The sequence below is a fragment of the Hyposmocoma kahamanoa genome, unplaced genomic scaffold (assembly GCF_003589595.1).
Source record: "Hyposmocoma kahamanoa isolate Upper Pololo Valley unplaced genomic scaffold, ASM358959v1 67, whole genome shotgun sequence".
Classification (NCBI taxonomy): Eukaryota; Metazoa; Arthropoda; class Insecta; order Lepidoptera; family Cosmopterigidae; genus Hyposmocoma; species Hyposmocoma kahamanoa.
The window spans coordinates 5,161,163-5,184,055 of record NW_020653855.1 but is presented as its reverse complement, the minus strand read 5'-3'; the positions used below and the strand labels follow the sequence as shown (position 1 = coordinate 5,184,055).

Below are 22,893 nucleotides of genomic sequence, written 5' to 3'. Positions count from 1 at the left end.
TTTTTTTTTTTAAATTAGGCAAAACGTAAACAAAGAAGTGCTTGTAAACCTTTTTTTTGCAGAAAACAATTGACGGTAAAGAAAAACATTGTGAGAAATAATTCAAATTTAAATTATGTGTATTTCATAGATAAGCAAATTACATTTGAAATTGTCACATTATAGCGCCGACTAGGACATCTCGTGGCATATTGGCAAGGCGTCACCGCCACTAAAATAATCGTCGCGCGTGCTCAGACGACAGACGCTCCCGCGTCGGATTCTATTGGTATTCTGCACCAACACCACAAAAAGCCTTATAATTTTTTTCTCTACCAACTATTCGTGCTCGCATTTCTTTTATAAATACTGTTTAACAAATGTAATTTGTAATAGTTTTTTTGAGATATAATATACTAAATATCTATCTGAGATTGTCACCTTGCACAGTGCATCATAACATTGATTAAAGTCTATTGCTCATTCGTAATTCAGATTCCCCTGAGAAGATTGAGTAATAAACTCTAGGGGTTGCTCTTTGTAATTAGACATTTGTAAATACTTATTATTTACAATGTTTATCTTTCAAATATCACAGATCGAGACAACCTGAAAAAGTTTAGCTCTCTGGTCACTATCATGAAGTTTTCTTATGCAAGTACACAGAAGTTGTATGAGAGTGTATGTGTTTCACGTCGTTAACAACAAATTTTTAATATCAATCGGAATCTTATTGTATAATCGTATAACATCGCCCATTATATTAATTTGTGACTTTAGAAATACAACTCACATTGACACAATAGTATTTTTTTTTGTTTTATAAAAAGATCCATTGAATGTTTGGAACCTCTGCTTCTTTAAGTTTTTTTATAGTGCAACTTTTTGGAAATTGACTGTGTAAAGATATAAATTTTACATATGGAGTTTTAAAGGTACCGAATGCTACGAGTAAAAAATATCACTATAATTATATGAAGGTTAAATACTTAAATTGATTTGCTTAAAAAAAAATGGAATGGCGCATAATAAAAGAACCAGGATTTCCCTCTGTCTAATGCTAAAAAAACGAAGTATAAAGTCTAGGGATTGCTTACCCGATGTAATATACCGTAGATCTTATGAAGGCCAGAATGAATAAGCACCTACAAAGCCAGTTTTCTTCACCCTCGACTACATATGACCATATCAAGTGATTGCCAGTAATAAATATTTAAAAGAAATTTAATGGAACAGCTGATTTCTTTTTCGTTGAACAACACTTTCCCCCTTTTGAAAATTGTGATAATACTAATATTAATATAGTTTTTGATTCATTGCATTGTCAACGATATGAAGATTCATTGTAATGTCAAAAGTTGAGTTGTCAGTGTTTAGTTGACGGCGCATTTTTATTAGTTTACATTCTAGACTGATAATGGAGTTTTAGTTAATATTGTGGTTGAATTTGACCTCTTTTGACGTTTTATAACATTTCACATAGTTGCCCCAATGTGAATAGCTTTTGACGTGAAACGCCTTTTTAAATTAAATGGAAAATTCTAGGGTCGGCGGACTAAAGCACATAAGTCAAAATCCAACATCATTCATTTAAATTAACGCCTCTACCGGCTAAAGCACATAAGCCAAATTCATTTGTTACTTCATAAATTTCTAACTATATTCTAGAGCCTATTTAACTTCCAACACTAAAAACAACACAAAAAATATATATTTATATATTATTGAAGCACTTCTTTGACTTATGTGCCGCCGCCGACTCTAGAATTACAGGTATCATAACAAAAATATCTACCGTAACGAAAGAGATAACGCATGGGATCGATTATAGTAACGAAAGAAATCGTTCACGGTAATTAATTACATCGATCACTTTAACAAATGAGACCGCTCACTGTAACTAATTAAATCGGTCACATTATCGTTCAGTGTAAGTAATTAAATCGATCACATTATCGTTCACAATAACTAATTAAATCGATCACATTAACGAATGAGATCGGTCACAGCAACTAATTAAATCGATCGAAAGAGATCGGTCAACATTTCACGTTAAAGCAACGTCCCTACAGTGTTAATTAAAAACATAATCTCTGTTCGGTTTGCACTTAAAATCGAACCCACTTTACGGGCCGTAATTACTAAACCGGAGAGGAGAGCAAAGGTGTTTAAAGAGTCAATAGGATTTCTTTATTTTCACTATCTGGAAAGATGTCAAAATAACGACATCGTATTGGTTGTTTATACACATCACCTGTCTTCTCTGTTTTAGCGGGCCTTTCAAAAAAAGGTCAAAAAGTACATAGAAATCTCTCCTAAATCTTAAATGTTTTTAGTGCCTAATAAAAGTGCGCCTAAAGGAATGGCAGAAAATTATTTCCAACATTACATTTGCATTTTTAAAATTCGAAATTATTTTAATTTTTGTGATGAGAAAATGAGGCGTTTTATTCAGTCTTAGAGACCCATTATCAACCAAGACGGAGAAATGTTTAAAACAACTAATAGGTTTAAGTAGCAAATATGCAATTTACCTCACAACTGTTGTTATACAACAAACGTAAGAAGTAAAGGAATAGGTAATTCGAGAAGAATTCAAAATTTTATAAATAAGTAGCCAGAAACCTGAAATGATAAAGAAGTGGGATGACGATGAAGGAGGTCTGGATCGTCACACACCTGGGCTAAAGTACTCGTGGCTCTCCCTCTCAGCAAAAATACAGACTATACAAAATTATGTTCTTTATATTAAACACATTTACTCTCCTCTCCGTCTTTGTAGTTAGTGGGCCTTGCATAACGGTGAAACTGGCCTCTTTCTCCCACAAAAGGACAATATAAATTGGCTTTTTAGCGATAATTTGGAGAAAGCTTCTTACAAGCCATTCATCATTCGTTTACTGTTAGTTAGTTTAGTTATCAGTTCTTTCTTTCTTACTTCCAAGCGGTGGATTGAATAATATATTCGGACAGGTAACAAAACTGTATACCTATAAAGCGGCTTTGTGATATCGCTTACTGAATTTGAGGACCAAAAAATATTTCAATTTTGAAATTGTAACTTTTGTTCCATTAAACCCCATTTCGTTTTGCGTATTCAACAAGCTGTTTTAGCGGTGTGCGGTTTTATCTTGCACTCGATGGCTCAGCAAGCACTCTAGATACTATACTAAGTACTAAGTTCGATTCCGAACCTCAATAATATTCAAGTATTTCATAATTACGATATGATGAGCAACATGTATGTAAGATGTATAAAGTTATCATGGTAATGTACTTATTATTTCATGATTTTTAACAGCAAACTTTCGGGGACATCTGTTCCGGTATTTCCAGTTTCGAATTCTAGAATAAACTTTAGATAAATTATGAAATTACAAAGTAATTAATTCCATAGATTTGATCTCTTGACCTAAAGAAAAACATCTCTCAATCAAAGATGCATAAACGCTGAGCTATCGAGTCCATAAATTATATTGCACATTTTATGTGTATGATTTGTTATGAAATGAGAATAATTACATTTTTATGAACCAATGTCATTGTTCATTCCACCGCCCAATTAACAAATATCTCTTCCAGTATCTAGGCCACGTATACTATGACACCACCTTCTGTTTTCACGCCTCGTGTCTTGGACGCGTGTATCGTTTGTATTTCGCATTGATTTTAACCTGTTGTTACCACCCTGCTACCGCTATGTGTATTCGTTATTTTGATGGACAAATGTCTTTGGCCCAATCTGGATTTGATCCCTTTGAAACAAAATACATAACAATTCATATGAAAAAATCTTTATTGAATATTCCTTGTACAACCAATGACATTGTTACGTAAAATAACAATGACATTTATGCAATACATACAAACAATTAAAAAATAACGAATACGTCAATGTTGATATATCAATTGGACATTTTGGCTTTTGCACATGCATGTATAGACGTCTGCTAGAATGCTTTTCAAGACTCAGAGATCATTTTCAGTGCCTACTTCAAAAGATTCCATAGGACCCCCTAGGGTAATTTTTGTCTAGTATAAATTGAAATAGTGTAGTTCAAATTGAAACCTATTGTTTAGAATTATTATAATTCGCTTAAAAGAACATTATACAGGGTGTAACCAAAAGTGCAATTGGACTTTAGCTGGTGATTGTACTGATAATTGGAGAGGTCGCGAAGGCGTCATACACGTCCAGGGTTAAGTTTAGATTATGACACAGATTTGTTGAATCCACATGTATGCAGGGATAAATGTAAAATACTGCTTTTAAAAACTAAACTACTTCATAAAATACTTTGCTGGACGACTTTTTCAATGAGGATAAAAATGCGTATAGCCAATTATCTTTAAGCCAAATTTCAGTGCAGCAATAATATATTTTTTAGCGAATTCCAAATATATTTTTCGTTTAATTGATTATCATGAACAAGTTCACTAGATGACGTTTGATCGTATCTATTTTCTTACACTCTGTATATTAATTAGATGTAGTAGGCTGTTCTCAATTTGTCGATCAAAAAATATTAAAAAAAAAGTTTACTGCGTAAGCAATTTTCCTTAATCGATACCTAATTAAATATATATAGAATTTAGATAATATCCCTTCCTTTGCATCCCCTGCAATAGGTTGTTTCACTTGAAAAATGATATTCCGTGACCTTGAAAATCAGTGTTACGAACGCACTGTTCACTGTCCACTGTTCACTGGGCACTGTCTAGCAAATGCTAAGTGACCTTTTCTTACGTGTAGCTGGCACTACAAAGAGTACTTTTATTTACAATTTATCTCTTTCTTTTTGTAAATAAAAATCATGTTTGAAGTCACGACTGACCATGGTATCTGAAAAGAGCCCAAACGTTGGGTTTGTTTGAAATAACAAATATATATTCCGATGTAAATAATTTGTTTTTATTTTTGTTGTGTTGTGATTTGTTTTTTTTTTAGCTTTGATGTTGTAATTTTTTGTTCTTTTGTTTTCTATCTAAACGTTTTTCTATCTGTTCTTTTTGTTTTTTTTTTTCATCTGTGGTGCCATTTGTGGTAAGCAAATAAATATTATTTCCACCATTTTTTTCTTTCTAAAAATTTATTCTTTTCTCTCAACTAATCCTTTTTTTGCAAAGTAATAATCAGTAGGTAATCTGTATGGCGTCATTACCAAAGATTTGAATAAATACAATATATTAACCCAAGCTTCCAAGGAGTACACAAGGCGTATCTAATACTTTCCATGTTTTTTTTTCCACTTCTGTAGTTTATTTTTAAGTGTCGCAAAGGTTACTAAAATTGTACTGTTTTGTTGAAATTCGACTTTTTCGTTTTATTTTTAATAGTTTCGTGATTTCAGAGGGAGGTACTGTCGACTCTATGTGTATCTCTTGAAGATTTAGGTAAACATAGTTTGCTCATTCCGATCTCTGACAAATGACACCACAGAATAAATAAAAACAACAATAACTAGAAATAATAATAAAAATATAAAATGAAAAGAGAACAAAAGCACAATAAATGACAACATGAAATAAAAAGAATACAAAATTACAAAAAATGACAACGTACATTAACAAAACTGTCAAAAAAGTGTTTTTGTGGTCACACGATTACATACACACGATACACGATTTCCTTTTTTTTTAGTTTTACTTATATGAGTTTATCCTTTTAGGCTGATGCCTTTACCGAATAAATAAATAAGAGAAATTTACCAACATCACTTTGACCATAGGTCGGAAAAAGGTGTTCCACATGTATAGATACATGTATAAATATAGCTACATAGAGTTGTTAAAACCAACAAATATTAATTAATTACTTTTTCGAATACCGGATTTCCGTATGAAAGAAAATTCTCTCTTTATTCTATTTATGAAGATAAATAGCCGTACATGAGTAAGGCTGTCACAAATGGCACTTTTTCGTCGTGTTTAAGCGTTCAGCAGTTTTTTATTTAATAAAAAGTTTTAAAATAATTCAGTGTGAACGTATACCTTTTCAAATACATTTCTGCTAGTGGTTCAAATTTATGAACATCTGTTTTACTGTGTTTTTTAATTTAACTAAAATATTTTTAGAGCGCGATCACGATTCTCGTGCAAACTTAAATGTCCTAAAATTTCCTCCTAAATAAAATTTTTAATTATTTTTTTTAAGTTTTACTAGCAAATGTCGCCGTTCCTTCAATGTGACCGTCAATATGCGGTATCTAAAGCTAAGGAGGGGTGGAGAGCGACCATTCTCGTTTATTTTTTATTCTCCGTTTTGCTAAAAAGCCAGTTATCTACTGGATTATTTATAGTCTGTTCCAATCCAATGTACCATAAAAGTAAACAAACAGATAATTGTGCCGACCATAGACAGTTTAGTGATGGCCAACTGTGCAGTACAGTTCGAATTACGAATCGATTAATAAATTGAATGAATTGATTTGTTTATTTGAATCAGTTGGAATTTATATAATAAAATGGATTTTGCGATTTCGCTGCTGATTACTATAAAAAATATGTGATTCAATACTGAGTGATGATATTCCATACATGAGATTAGAATTTTTTTCTTACATAATAATAATAATAAAAGCATATTTCAAATTTCAGAATTATAATTTTAAATCCTCCTTTAAATCTTACACTTATATATTCGTTCGATTGTGATAAAATTTTCGATTCACTAATCGATTACAAATACTTTAACAGAATGAACCGAATAAGATATTTCCGTAAAGCCCTATGCAAGCATGGACTATATTTGATAACTAACTTCACTTTTGAAGTAACATTTTTCAAATACGATTTTAATATGTTATTCAAATGAATATTACAGGAAAAAGTGATGAGATATTAAGTCGAAATCTTCAAAATATACATGAACGTGCCACTCATTCCATTTATTGAGTGATTGCTTTGGAATTTTAACCAAATCGGTTTATTTACTATTCTGGCATAATGTATTGGAACAGACTTTACATGGCATCATTAGAATTATTTTAAAATCCAACTTCGACTTCCTATGAAATCCGGAATTCGAAAAAGTAATTGATTAATATTTGTTGGTTTTAACAACACTATGTCGCTCCTTGTAGCTATATCTATACATGTATCTATATATGTGGAACACCTTTTCCGACCTACGCTTTGACATATCATGTGTCTGACGATGGTACCATGCTTTATACATATAATATGTTTAATATTTTTACTTTTGTTTTTATACTATTTACTTGTTTTGTTCGCTCTTTCATTGTTAACGATGTTTTGTGTTTCTCCTTGCGTTTGTTAAGCACTTTATGTTATTTTTAATGACATTTGAATAATCATCTTCACGTACAAATGTACCAGCAATTAAACCGTAAATTTCCCCAAAATGTATTAAATAAAATAGTTAATTGGAAAGCACTTTCACGTTGGATTCTCTGGCACAAATCACTGTACGAAGGTATAATGGTTCCGTGAACGATATAATATATATTCATGGAAATAATCCGTGGTTGCTTAGACTCGAATTATATGCAGAGCAGTACGACCGCTCGCGTTTTCTCTTTCTCGTAATATCGCAGTGAAACATGTGACAAAAAGGGACAATATGAGCGACCGCGCTACTTTCTGATTATAATTAAAGCCTTATTGTCATATACAGAGTATAACTTAAAGATGTAATGTCTAAAGGATATGACAGTATACATAACCAATGGTAGAGACTTGTAATTTACTAAAGTCTCACATGCTCGTTGTGGCCATAAACACTGGACTGTATTAAGTGCGGTGTTTGATTCCCTATGGAGACATATTAATTACACTAGTTAAGTTACATAAAGTCAAATAAGTAAATTTAATAAATTTAAAAGACTTGACAAGTGAATAACACTACTTTAAATTATTTACACTCAAATATTTTCTTTGAAATGTCATATCTCTAATCTGTTATGAAATCGCAGTAAATTTAAAATTAGAAATCTAATAAACAGCTTTTGAACGCTCTTTATCTATTTAGATGAAGATAAACAGCCGCATATGGCACAAATCACGATCAACATAATGGTTACATACGTTCGTAAAAAATAAATATAAACTATTTAAATATCATAGTCGTCAGTAGCGAACGGCTTGCTGACGGCCTTTGTTGCCGTTCCGTCAATGTCACAACAATATGCAGGACGCTTGTCTAAAGCTAAGGACGATCGGAGATAGACCTTTCTGGTTACTTTTTTATTCCCTGTCATAAGAGTCTATACTATCTCAAATGGCTTCGGTTAATACCGTATAATAGTGAAATTGTCGAATCCATCACTTTGGAAGAAATATAAAGTAAAATTGAGGATACACACTGATTACTATACGGTGTGAAAACACATTTTCACGATAGAAAAGAAAAACAAACTTAACTCGAAATTTGACAAGAAAACCGCTGTATTCAATACTTTATATATACTTGGTACTTGGTGTAACGGGCTGGTGTCCGCAACTCGACGTCAAGGCGCCTATTACTTTATATATATCTGTTTTTTTTATATCAACTGAACTAAATAGAACACGTATATTATACGATATACATTTTTGAAATGGTTTTAATTTCGTTTGTAAAAAAATAAATTCTGAAATAAAGCCTGTGCCCCCGCCGCCCGCAAAATGAACCTTATTAGTATGGGAAAAATTGAATTCGAGATGAGGTAGTATCGATTCTTAATTGGAAACGCAAAGAACACTACACAGATTGAGGCAGATATAAAAATAAATATTTGTAAACTTTTATGATCTTTCATCTTTTTGTTACACTCTGTATATTCTAATTGTGTTATACATATCACAATATAGTATTCAAATCCCCAGCCAATGCGTTATGGGTATAATTGGACGCACCATAATAATTTAATCAATTATTAACCCTTATTAATCCAATTGCTTAACGCAAACAAAGCCCCACTATAAAGGAACCGTAAATGCTTACGCTAGAATCCCTTAGACGAATAAAATTAAAAATTAAATTATTGCAATTTAAAATTTTAGAAATTTCTTGGGTGTAAATTTGAGACGGGGCAGCAAGGCCAGCCACCATAATCGTTTTAGTTACAGGAAAACGGTTCTAGAAGACGATCCATGAATTTTGAAGATATTTTGATTGGTATTCACAGATTTTGGAAAAATGGTACAGTCAGCAAGATAAAAGTCAATTTTTACAAAACTTTTTTTTTATGCCATTCGATCCGGTCTCTGTTAAGAATCAATAGTCTCTATGGGACCAACTGAGATAAGAGTACTCGAAATGTCAGAAATCGCAAAAAACTTTTTTACCATACATTTTGTAGGGACATATTTAGTAATCAGTTATTCTAGGTAGTTAAGGAAACTATCAAATTGACAACGTATTATGTATTAGTTAAATGAAATTTATTAAAAAAATGCAACAGTGTTCAAGAATTGAAAGATGCACTTGCAGCAATTTTCAATGGACATCCATCGGAGTAAAATTTCAGCCGCTAATTTGCACTTTGCGGAAGAGAGCGAATCGATGCATCCGCCGAGGCGGCAATAAATTCGAGCACTTACTATCATACATTTTTATGTTATTTTGCTTTTTGTTATTGTTTTTATTTTGAAATACATAATACGTTGTCAATTTGTTAGTTTCCTTAACTACTTATAATAACTGATTACTAAATGTCCCTACTAAATGTGTGGTAAAAAGTTTTTTGCGATTTCTGACATTTCGCGTACTCTTACCTCAGTTGGTACCATAGAGACTGTTGATCCTTAACAGACACCGGATCGACTGGCATGAAAAAAAGTTTTGTAAAAATTGCCTTTTATCTTGCTGACTGTACCATTTTTTCAAAATCTGTGAATGCCAATCAAAATATCTTCAAAATTCATGGATAGTCTCCTAGAACCGTTTTCCTGTAACTACAACGATGAAGGTGGCTGACTTTGCTGCCCCGTCTCAAATTTACATCCTGTATATCCCTTTTTAAAATTATTACCTGTCGAACCTGCATTTTGTAATATCTATTTTATGTTTTTGTGTGATCTCTACAGATAACCTCTATAAATGACAATTCTATGCCACTATAACCATATTATAACAAGACAAGTGATGCAACACGTCTCTTGGGCGCGTAGGGTAGTCACATTATTATTTTTAAGATTGTTGAATGTCATGATATTTAACCACCATGATATTCAATTATTTTTGTAAAATTACCCCACTAGTTTGTAATAATTGTAAATTATAAATATGAAATGTGTTCGTCCGTACGCGGCACACTACCAGCGCGCACATATAGGTACAAGCTGCGCTGCTACGTTTGTATGGAGTTATACTTCCTTGTCTTATTATACTATGCTATAAGTTACGTGATTCGATTCTCCGTTGAACCACAACACTTTTAAACTTTTATTCTGGTACTTATAATTTGAGACCAGGCAATTTGTATGACTTTCTAGTTTGTAACTGTTTTTAAAGACAATAAAAATAGCAGTAAGTTATCTTGCTACAGCAAATATTTAGCAGCTGTAGAGCACTTTGTGAATGAGTTCGTCCAGGGTACTACTGCCACCTTACCTATTTCTGCCGCCAAGCAGTAATGTTAGCATTATTTCGTTTTAGACGTTTAAGAGAAAGGATGCCGGTGAAAATACAGACACATGGGATTTGTGAACTTATGTCTCAGGGTGACGGGCGCAGTGGCAGTGCTCCTCAGATCTTTGCGATTTAAAGAGTGCCACTGCAACTGTTATGGTCAGGCGTATACCTTACGCACGACTAGTTTGTTCCGTAACTTGATATTATAAAAAAAAATACTTGTAGTAAGATTACTTACTCCTATTTTTATTAATATTTCCACAAAGATTTTGAAGACATTTATCGATTTATAAAGGTTTCTTTTTTTGAGATCACATAACTTTCCAAAGTAAATGGCAACACCTACCCAATACTTCTGTTGATGTTTTCCTCGACGTCAGACCTCTAATCGATGGACATAGAACTAAAAGTATGATACAATGTAAACAGGATAGCGAAGGAAGGGCCCATAGCATGCAACATGGTGCGACTGGAGAGGCGGCAAGGACGGAGCAGGGAGGTGATGCCGATAGTGGTCTAGATGTAAGTAAACAGATGATACCGACTAGGAATACCCCATTTGGTAGCAGTAGAGCCCTGGGAAGTTTGTCCAGGATAGTACTGTCACGTAACGTAACGTGAGCATTAACGGGCGTTGTGATTAGGTGTTTGCGATTTAAACCTCTGAGTGGTATTACAACTGTTATGGACAAGCGTATCTTATCACCAAGCGCATGACTTGTTCGTCGCTCACTTAGTATCATAAAAAATAATCTGGTATTTACAGCACATGAAAGCCCCTACTTTGAGGCCAGGTAAGTGGTGGGATTGTCAGGTACGTTCTGAACGTATGAGGCCGTATATGACCTGATGCTTGATACTAGATATCTGGGGATGACTGTTGCAGCAGAAGCCCATATTTTTTGCACTTTCATGTCACTCTGTGTAACCGTCTCATACTTGAATTTAGGCCCATTCTACTATTTTTTAATTAAAACATGAATATCTTTAAATTATATTACCTGTAACTGAACCAATCTTCTTCTTCAAATTTTTTAAAATACATTATTTTATGCAAATTGCGTTGCGTACGTTCCAACTCAAGGAAACGAGTTTTGGCAGCTCCATCCAATACAGGAATAAAATAAATCAATAATAAAAAGAACCTTTGTGATATGGTTTATGAAATTATAATTGATAGAAAGTACAGGAGTTGAAAAATATTTTTCCTTCAGACTCTTGCCACCCGTGTGTACATTTCTAGGTGGTTGAAGATGATGGTAGGGGTTCTCCAGGCAGCACGGACGAAACGACTGAACGGCCCTCCTCCACAAAATCCGGTGATAGTGATTACCCCGAATCTTCTACCAAGGTAAGATATAGATTTAACAACTTATCTGCGATATGCGTTGTGAATGTATTGTTAAAAACCATAATTGACAGTGCATTTGAGGTGACAGTGTATTTTTCGACATTCATAGATAAGTTAGTGGTCTTCACATTGATGATTTCTGTTTGTGTAAAATTTTTAGGTTTCTGCACTAGGAATTCCCCTTCAAACCTCAGGAATCGAATTTTGGGAATCGTATCTCGGGAATCAAATTTTGGGATTCGATTGTAATTAATTAAATTTTGGATTTCGAACCTCAGGAATGAGCGTTTTGAAATGCGAACCTGAAGAATCAAGTTCTGGAAATCGAATTTTGGTAATCTTACCTCAGGATTGTAATTTTAGGATTTCAAAATCAGAAATCGATATTTCGGAACGCGAACCTCGGTTTCTATAATCTTCCTCCTATAATTAGTTTACACTTCTCTGGTAATAATAATTCATGGAATTCCATAGTTACTGACTTATTTATAATAATAAACTTATTACACCGTAGTGGTATATAAACAAGCTTACACTAACAATGTTTATATTATTTCAGCAAGCATCAACTGACAAAGACACGACGAGTCCAGAAAGCAACAGCCTCCTAGACCCCTCAGTGTTGTCAGACTTCACTACGCAAGCCTTGGTACTCACAGTGCTGGCAACACTGGTCAAATATACCACAGGTAAGTTAAGTAACGTACGAAAGCTAAATTGTTAGCTATTTTTAATCGAAAAAATGGAAGTAAATTAATTTGCTACTCCGCGAACCTAGTGAAGGTTAAATCGTGCAAAATAGCTGTGTTTGTATTGGATATTTTTTCACGCAGTTAATTGTCCCACCCTCCCTCCGCATAAAATTAATAACACAAGCGCATCCTCAGAGGCTGTTGACTGCTGCAGTCACCACGTGTCGGGTATATTTTTGGTGGTAGTTTGTGACTGCAGTTGCGCTTGTGTCATTTATTCTATTAATTTTATGCGCAGGGAGGGTGGGATAATTAACTGCTTGAAAAAATATTCAACACAAGTGCAGCTATTTTGCACGATTTAAACTTCACTGGGTTCGCGAAGTAGCAAATTAATTTACTTCCATTTTTATTAACATGGACTTCCGCACAGTAACGCCTTAGATTCAGGCGTTACGCAGCCACCGAAACAATGAATTTATTGCAAACCAAATTTTACGAAATTCTGCCGTTAGCTGGCCAGCTCGCTCATGTGATTTAACACCGCTGAATATTTTTTTATGGGGTCATGTTAAAGACAGAATCGATTGCAGCCTTAAAACTCAAAATTCGTGAAGTGAATAACGAAATAGACCCATCATTTTGTCAAAAAGTGATTAAAAAGTTTGATAAAAGAATAGACATCTGTAACTGTGGTCATGGTGGAGTCAGGTATCATTTTTCATTCATAATTGCCAAACCTTATTTATTTTAATACAATAAAAATTTTAATCACCGTCATGTAATTTTTTTGTTTTATTTTGATTTACAAAACAAAGTTCTTGTTGTAAAACCCTTTAGTATATAATAATAAAATTACAGTTATATTTGAAATGTTATGTCATATTTGATGAAGGAGGTATTGTTTTAGTTTCTCCTTTATGTTTTTGAGGTTACGATCGTCTTTAAGTGCTTTAGGAAGATCACTCAAAATTCGAGGAATTTGATTAGTGATGTTTGTTTTCAGATGAAGACGAGATACGAATATTGTACCAGTATTTAGCGGAAGGGTCTGTGGTATTCCCAAAAGTATTTCCAGTTATGTAAGTGTCTATCTATAATGTTTAAGTGATCTTCTTATCGTATTGATTGAGTGTATGGCACACTACTATGAACGGTGGGACATGCTTGCCATCGTGGTGAAAGGGTTTGCCAATCGGCGGAAGGTACTCGCCGATTATTGCCTAGGGTGTACCAGACGAACAGGAAAAGTATATTACGTGTAGGAAAAATATGGTACGTTGTGCATGGAGGCGAAGGCGGAGAACAAAAAGTAAAGAGAACGGAGACTCTCCGCCCCTCCCTAGCTTTAGATACCGCACCACGCCCCGCACATTGACGGTCACATTGACTGAATGACAACAAGGCTGCTGGCGAGCCGTTTTAACGCGAAGACGGCTTTGATATTTGAATATAGTTTTCATTTATTCATTACGAACCTTGTACGTTATAAAATCTTAAACATCATTTTACGTTACTATTTATAATGGTCGAGAATTGTGCTGTGTACGGCTGTTTATCATCATTTTCCGAAAGATGAAACGAAGTAAGTAAAAAAACTTATGTCTGAGACTCATTCTGTTATTGTTTTCTTTATTTATTTACTGCAGAGTAATATATGTATGTATAAAAAAATACAGATTTTTTATATCAGAATAATGAGGCGTCATGACTTCGTGAGCTAGTAGACAAGGGTTCTCGAATAATATACGTAAGTAGCGAATATACCAAATTATTAACTAAATAATGATGATCAACTTGGACACGCAATTTCAAAGACCTTGGTTACCTTATTTAAAAATACATGTCCAAAATATAACATTTTAAGTGCTTTTAATATATTTTTTAAATAAATCTTCAATGTAATAGTTAGTGAATTAATGAAAAGTATGGTATTATATATGGTATTACGAGGGGGTTTTTTATATTCGCGGAATGGGGGATAAGGAGTGGAAATAAAAAAACCAAATTATTTTTCCTTTTCAATATATTCACCTGCAAGACGAATACATTTTTCAGATCTTTTAATTAATTTATTTATACCCTCATAAAAAAATGATTGGTCTTTGTCTATAAAATACGCCGAAACTGCCTCCTTGACTTCATCATCGGTGGTAAATTTTTTACCCCGGAGCTCTTTTTTCATTTTTGGAAACAGGTAATAATCACTCGGGGCCAGGTCTGGGCTGTAGGGTGGGTGATCTAAAATATCGAAGCCCACCTTATGCAGGGCAGCCAACGCAACGCGGCTCTTGTGAACGGGCGCGTTGTCGTGCAAAAGCAACACACCTTTCGTCAATTTTCCCCGTCTTTTCTCCTTAATGGCTTCTTTAAGTCGCTCTAATATTGAAGCGTAGTATTCCCCGGTTATAGAAACACCTTTATCTTTATAGTCGATTAATAATATTCCTTCCGACTCCCAAAAGACCGTTGCCATGATTTTCCCAGCTGACTGTGACACCTTAAACTTCTTAGGGGGTGCTGCGCCCTTTTTATGCCACTGCATGGAGTCTTGTTTCGACTCAGGTTCATAATGATGAACCCAAGTTTCGTCTCCAGTAACAATTCGACTCAATACATCATCCTTGTCTTCATTACAGAGGTCCAAAAATGCACGTGAACACTCGACGCGCTGTTGTTTTTGCGGCGGCGTGAGCATTCTCGGCACCCATCTTGCACTGACCTTAGTCATGCCAAGATGATCATGAAGAATTTTAAAAATGGTTGTATCTGATGCTCCAACCATTTCTGCGAGTTGTTTCTTCTTTAGTCGAGAATCTTCCAGTACAATTTTTTCAACTTTTTGGATAAGTTCTGGCGTGGTCACCTCGATGCTCCTGCCCGGCCTCGGATCGTCTTCAAGGGATTCCCTTCCTTGTTTAAATAAATTGTGCCACTTGTACTGCATGGTTTTTCCTGGACAAGAGTCGCCGTAAGCCAATGACATCTCATTCATTATGGTCGCAACTGATTTTCCTTGCTTTGTAAGGAACTTTATAACGGCACGATATTCGATTTTTTCCATATTTCACTTTTCACTCCCGATTATGTTGCTTGATTGACGATAACTCAAAGACTAATGGTCTAATAGCAATGAAACCTCGTATTTATACTAATTATGAGTCACTGAACACGTTACGACCCTAATGAGCCTAATCGCCCCCCCACAACCCTCTCATTCCGCGAACTTAAAAACGCACCCTCGTATATATATTAATGGATTGTTGATGATGGATTCATATATCGATATAAATACATAATAGACATGTGTAATTATTAGGATTCTGAATTCTATTAATACAATCATAGGTAATAGATTCGCGTTAGCATTTTCGCTATGTTGCCGCTCTGATCACGTAACGTGCAAGAAAGTGATGTGGTGAGTGGGTAACCTTGCCACTTCACGTACACATTTGCGCGTGTGCAGATAGCGCCTTGCTGTATGTAGTAGTAGTAGGTTTTCGACAGTCGTATGAAGAGTCCGGGGTGTGGCGAAGGAGAGGAGAAGGAATTTTTAATTTATTACCATTTAAACATTTTGTATACTATTACGACCTCCGTGGTCGAGTGGCTTGCACACCGCTTTCCATGGCGTCGCCATCTCTGAGGTCCCGGGTTCGATCCCCAGACGGATCAGTGTAGAAAAACTAACTTCTCAATTCTTTCTCAATAACAAAAGACAATTCTCGAGTCTGGATGTTTGTGGTACCGTCGTTGTTTCCGATTTCCATAACAAGTGCTTTAGCTACTTACTTTGGGATCAGGGCAACGTAACAACAACATATGTGATGTTGTCCAATATTTATTTATAAATTTATTTATTATTATTAATCGAAAGTCTTCTTCTTCAATTTTATAATTTTAATTTGAAAATGAATTTGCCCAAAAAATCCATTGGTGTGAAAAAAATTCATTGAAAATACCCGATTTTCAGTAATTAACAACAATGTGCTTGAGCCCTAGACACTTTTAATGTGTGTATATTCTAACTTCCTATACGTACGTTCTGTACCAAGCAAATTTCGTCCTAATTGATCTAGATTTATTTTTCTAATTGAGGGGACCCTATGATTCAAATTCAAATTTCTCGAAATTCTAAACTTTGTAACCTGAGACCTATCGAAAATACAACTTCGGACTTTTCTGAATTCGAAGTTGATGTAGAAACTCCATGACATCTTTTGATATTACATACATTCGTGATATTATAAGTTTACTTACAAAAATTATTATGTGTTTTCAGTCATAGTTTGCTTGATATGAAAATAAACCACGTGCTAATGCATTGTCACGATCAAGTCATACTGAGCGCTGTGCAGAGCATTATACAGGTAAATAACTATGTTCTTTATTAACTAAATAGTCTGTGTAAACTTGACAAGCAAAAATAACAAATTTCATCCAGGGAAATACTGCCACCTTACCTATTTCTGCCGCATTACTGCGTTCCAGTTTGCAGGCACATGGGACTTGTCAACTTATGTCTCAGGGTGACGGGCGCAGTGGCAGTGCCCCTCAGATCTTTGCGATTTAAAGCTCTGAGTGGCACTGCAACTGTTATGGACAGTCCCACGACTTGTTCGTTCCGTCACTTGGAATTGTAAAAAAAGAAAACACCCTAACTGAAACAATCAATTCATAGTAAGCGTTGTTATAATGCATTATGTAGATAATTAACAACATTCTCTGTTAACTTGCTAGTAACGCTAGTCTGTGTAATCTTGTCAAACACGATTGTATTTCACCGCCATGATCCAGTCTGAATGCTCCACATAGCATGTACTGTTAAATCAATATTGTTTATTTTCAGAACATGATAGCATCGGAAGACGCGAGTCAGCAACAGCTTCATTACATGCAAAGCTGTGGCTTCGGCGGGCTTTGGCGATTCGCTGGACCTTTTACCAAGGTGCGTAAGCATTTAAATCAAACAGCATACATAATAATCCACCAGTATAATATATGGAATGAGCTACGCTGGGTGTTTCTCTGAAGAGTGGTATTCGAAATGAGGTTATTCGACAGAGAACGCTGTAGCAGCAGAGCTCCTTGTGAAAGAATTCGTCCAGGGAAGTACTGCCACCTTACCTAGTACTGCCGCCAAGCAATAATGTGAGAATTAATGCCATTATTACCAAACTGATATTGATCGGGAACGTAGGACGTTGGCTGCCAGATGTAATATATTGGCACATAGATTCGTCCGCTGTGGTGAGCAAGCCAAAATAACTTTATTCAAGGCGGTATTGTCAATCCTTCTACATGGGTGGTCTGTGTTTCGTCGGACGGCGTCACTACTCTCTAGCCTGCGTTCTAGTCCTAACAGCACCCTGAAAACGTTTGCGGCTAAACCCGATGCGCCGACGCTTCGTCATTTCGTCCGGGTTCTGGTGAGGTGATGGGGTAATCGGCGGCGCCTCGTGCGAAATAATGTGTGTTTTTGTTTTTTGCTCTGTATTTATTAACAATAGTCATAAGTTTAAAAATGTCTGTATTTACTAACAAGTGGGCTTTGGATGCCAAATAAATAATTTATTTATTATTATTACTGCGTTCCGGTTTTGGAGGGTAAGAGTGCTGGTGAAATTACAGGCACATGGGACTTGTAAATTATGTCTTAAGTTGACGGGCGTAGTGCGTCTCTCGGATCTTTGTAATTTAAAGCTCTAAATGGTATTGCAACTGTTGCAACGGACAAGCGTGTCGCTTACCAACAGTCGCACGACTTGTTCGCCTTGTCACTGGTATCATAATAGTACATTCTTACTTCGAGACTCTATTAGAAGCCCGCAGTCGAAGTCTGAATTAAGAACCTCGACTCTGACAGCCCTGTCAGAGTCGAGGTTCTTAATTCCCGTATCGCCCGTAAAACATACAATGTTTTTCATCACATTTGCACGTAAATAAAATAAAACCTTCGGACCTTTTTTCTTCTTATTACTTTATTAAACGGCATTCAATAGAATGATGCCATAATTTATTTCATTTTATGAATTTCGCAATATTATTATTAATAATACAATACATTGTATTATTAATAATTGTATTATTACTATTACTACTATTATTTATTATTATATTATTTATTATATTATTATTACTATTATTATTATTGTATTATTAATAATTGTATTATTACTATTATTATTAATAATACAATGTATTGTAGTATTAATAATAATATTGCGAAATTCATACGCAATTTTTATAAACATACAATAAATAAGCATTAAAGAAAATAGTATAATTATATAAAAGAATAAAAATACAAGTATGCTCAAATAAAATAAAAATTTCTTTGTAAGAATTTGCCCTACACTAATAGTAGGCTAATTAATTATCGAGTCAAAGGAACTTCAGTTGGGTAAAAATTGGCTCATATTAACCTGTTCCAGAACCAATGTACGGCCGAGAGCAGTGAGCTATTCGTGAATTGCCTCGAGGCGATGGTAGAGACGTGTCTACCCGGTGACGACACTGCAGCCGAGCGGGCGCCGCCACCTGACCCCGATGTCCATCCCGGCGATACAAACGCCAGTGACGTTCACGATACTACGCCCATGCGATATGCAGGTAATTTTTGATACCGGTATTACACGATACCTGTTGTAATACCAGCGTGTATGATAGTGGGAGTGGATGTAATACCAGTAATATGCACGATACCACGCTTATGCGTTTGCAGGTATTTTGCAATACCGGTTGTAATACCAATGTGAATCATAACGTTCAACTTGTGTCTTAGGGTGACTGGCGCAGTGGCAGTACCACTCAGATCTTTGCGATTTAAAGCTCTGTGTGGCATTGCAACTGTTATGGACAGGCGTGTAGCTTAACATCAGATGCACGACTTGTTCGTCCCGTCACTTGAAATTATAAAAAAAAAACCGGCAATGAGTGTGATATCTATCAGTGCACCGTACAACGCCCATACGATTCATGAGTATTTTGCAATACCGGTTGGTATACCATCGTACATGGTACCAGCAAAGAGTATGATCTCAGTAACGCACACGATAACACGCTCATGCAATACGCAGGTATTTTGCAATACCGGTTGTAAATGTGATATCAATAACGTGCATAATATCAAGCCCATGCGATACCAACGGTCATGATATCGTAGACTATTGTGAGACCAGTAATGTGCACGTTACCACACCCAAGTATTATGCAGGTATCCTTTGATGCTGTTAACGTATTTGATACCGGTAACATGTGATACCAACATTTACGGTACCGGTACGTGGTATCTAATGTACATGCGATACGTAGATTATTTATGGATATTGCTAATGTATCTAATGCATCTGTGGAGCGAAACTGGACTCGGTGGAGCGAAAAGCAAAGAGACTTATTAACAACAATTCTCTTGTGGAGTCGAAGCTACAAAATCTCGACCATCGCAGGAAAGTAGCCTGCTTATCGGTTTTCTATCGGATACATTTCAGGGAGTGTGCGCAGGAACTTTTCGATTTAGTTCCACCTTCGCCGTTATGGACGACTAGAAGGTCTGGAGCACTCCATTCTTATGTCGTTGATGTTCCACCTATTCGCACTAAGCGCTTTGCTTCCTCCTTTCTGATGCGTACGGCAAAGAAATGGATTGCTCTACCGGCTACCGGCTACTCTATCCGTATGTCCCGAAAAGTTCAATTTGGGGCTATTCAAGGCTAGAGTGAATAGGCATATTTTAGGCAAACGCGTACCGTAATCAGTCACATCGTCGCTTAACATCATGTGAGATAGCGTGTGTCTATTATATTTTTTTTTAATCTGTGTTGAATAGATATCGTGGTAAATTTTTCCGGCACCGGTATATTAAAGTCTGTCTTTTTTGAAGATGGAGTAAAATGACAGTTGATTGCGCAAAAGTGTTGCCCGCTTGCGAGCAGCTAGTGACTGCAGTAGATAAATATTCTATCGACTATCGACTGAATGTTGGTCACTTTTATGTAGTAAATAGCCGAAGACGTTTCATTTTAGTCATCATCGGCCCATTATTCATCCAACTGCTTGGGCACAGGTTTATTTGAATTGTCAATTTTTGTAATTTCATACATATATACACTACAATGAGAACTATATCTATTAAAAACCAGACATATTTCATAGCTTTTCATTTTAATTCAATATAGGTTCTTATTAAAATGTATACGAATAAAAAAATATTTCGTAAGTAAGCCAACTGTCAAAATAAGAATAAAGAAGGCTATAACGCAATTTGAACGTCGTAAATTCAGACATTATTGGCAAAATTTTAGCTTCCTTAACAATTTACTGATAAAACTGTCGACAACAACTACATGACTATTTAAAATTTTATGAAAACTGACAACCCTGCAAATATAATTTTATTCCGTCTTCAAAAAGACAGACAATAAACCGTGTATCAAATGAGATATATTATTCCTCAGGTGTCCACCGCCAACCCACAATATACTGCACAGGCCAGGACTCCTGACCCCACCGCTATCCTGACGAGGAAGTTCTAGAACCACGTCGCTGCAGCAAATCTGACAACACCATATAGCATTTGCCCACATTGTACGATCATGACGGTGGAGATGTGACCTTCAATGGGATGGGTGAAGTTATTAATTTTATTCTTAAACGCAATAGGCTTGATGATGTTGATTAAGGTTTGAAAGCGGAAAATACGCATCTGATTTACGCGCGTTTAAATATTATAAGATAAACCGTAATTACGAGTTGCCATAGCTATGCCTCCCAGTGACCATGATAACTTCTTTTGTCTACTAGAGAAGCGGAGCTTCGGAAGGGAATAGAAGCGAATTTTTGTAATCATAGCATAATTAAGTTTACGTCAATATTGTAATATACAAACTAGATACGAGCCCAAAAATAGGGAACTTCCGCAGCTAGTTTGGACATTGCGCACTTGACAAAGTTAATTGTTCTATGTATAATTTCGTTACAAATATTTGCTTCCATTACGTTCCGCAACGATGTAACGTTCAGACCGTTCTGACGCTGATTGTACGTGCAAATAGGAATTTTGTATAAACTAATGCATTACTATCTTCATCATTACGACGCCATATTTGTCTTATAGTAAGATTATTTACTTACTGCAGACTCGGCGATAAATCATCGGAGCGGGACAGCGATATTGCGCTCTCTCCAATTAAGATTTATTAATTTCACATGCTTTCGTAATATTATTGCATCAATATGTGGTGTGAGTGTAATGGTGGCATTTCACATGCCTACTTGTAAACGCTATTGGGTGTTTGATGTACTTGGGAAGAATATTTGACGTGCAGACAAATATGCAAACACTCACAAACTCAGCGCGCGGTCACGCGAGTTTGGTGTTTGCCGTATTTGTCGAATAGGCAAACAAGACAAATACTTTGTCACATATGCTATCAACACATGGTGATTGTTTGGCAAATATGTGCCACCATCACAAATTTTTTAACGCACACCAACCTGTATCGCGGGTGGCATGGACACACACATAGATAACAACGGATTACATCCAAACTCGAACTAAATTTATGGCAGACCACCATTTTAAATTAAAGTTCGTCTATAGGAAGCATTTATAAAGTGCAGTAAGGCACAGCCCTGCGCTTAAACAAAAAAGTCCATACCCGGGAGAGAGAGCGCAATATCGCTGTCCTGCTCGGATAATTTATAGCAGAGTCTGCAGCGAGTAAATAATCGTATTATAATACGGCCTTGTAAGCACCTTAAAATTAGAATTAAGTAATAAATTTGCACTAAATGTATATGTTGTGGTACGTAGTTAAAGAATATTAAGGTATATAAGCAATTGTGGCGATTTCTGTACAAAACAAGCGTAAATATTAACTGAGTGTATTATTGAAATTTTTTGTGAAGTACTTAAATCCACTAGTTTTGTTATGATTATTAATAAAAAAATCGAACACAGAAAACTTTTTCGACCCGATGCCACTTGAATCAACGACCGTGCTGCACCGTAGCACTGCTCTTACCAACTGAGCCACAGATCAAGTAACCGAGCTGTCGAAATTCTCTTACCTATGCGTTTTTATTATAAGAAGCCAGTACAAAGATCTATAACAAAAACACACAAATCGGTTTCTACATTTGTAACAACTCAAAAATGGCAAATATAAAGGTGACGATTTTTCGAATATATAATCTTGCCGTTTCAATCGTCACACTTTGTACCTACGTAAGGAAATAATAGGAGATTTTCGACTTCTGGCACTGTTCAAACTGATGGACGATTTGATTAAAAA

The 22,893-nt window shown here is 35.4% G+C and overlaps 2 protein-coding genes across 2 annotated transcripts in view; both read left to right on the top strand.

Moving 5' to 3' along the window:
• The window catches only part of LOC113232147 (neurofibromin), a 103,323-nt gene extending 81,519 nt beyond the window's left edge, over positions 1 to 21,804 (top strand). Inside the window, exons 46-54 of the mRNA XM_026466785.1 lie at positions 3,923 to 4,000; positions 10,985 to 11,077; positions 11,799 to 11,906; positions 12,466 to 12,595; positions 13,605 to 13,680; positions 16,881 to 16,968; positions 17,448 to 17,546; positions 19,033 to 19,210; positions 21,055 to 21,804. Coding sequence (XP_026322570.1) covers positions 3,923 to 4,000; positions 10,985 to 11,077; positions 11,799 to 11,906; positions 12,466 to 12,595; positions 13,605 to 13,680; positions 16,881 to 16,968; positions 17,448 to 17,546; positions 19,033 to 19,210; positions 21,055 to 21,101 — 897 coding nt within the window. The 3' untranslated portion in view covers positions 21,102 to 21,804. The remainder of the gene's footprint in view (positions 1 to 3,922; positions 4,001 to 10,984; positions 11,078 to 11,798; positions 11,907 to 12,465; positions 12,596 to 13,604; positions 13,681 to 16,880; positions 16,969 to 17,447; positions 17,547 to 19,032; positions 19,211 to 21,054) is intronic.
• The window catches only part of LOC113232146 (deaminated glutathione amidase), a 50,434-nt gene continuing 48,673 nt past the window's right edge, over positions 21,133 to 22,893 (top strand). The window contains exon 1 of the mRNA XM_026466784.1: positions 21,133 to 21,225. Coding sequence (XP_026322569.1) covers positions 21,217 to 21,225 — 9 coding nt within the window. The 5' untranslated portion in view covers positions 21,133 to 21,216. The remainder of the gene's footprint in view (positions 21,226 to 22,893) is intronic.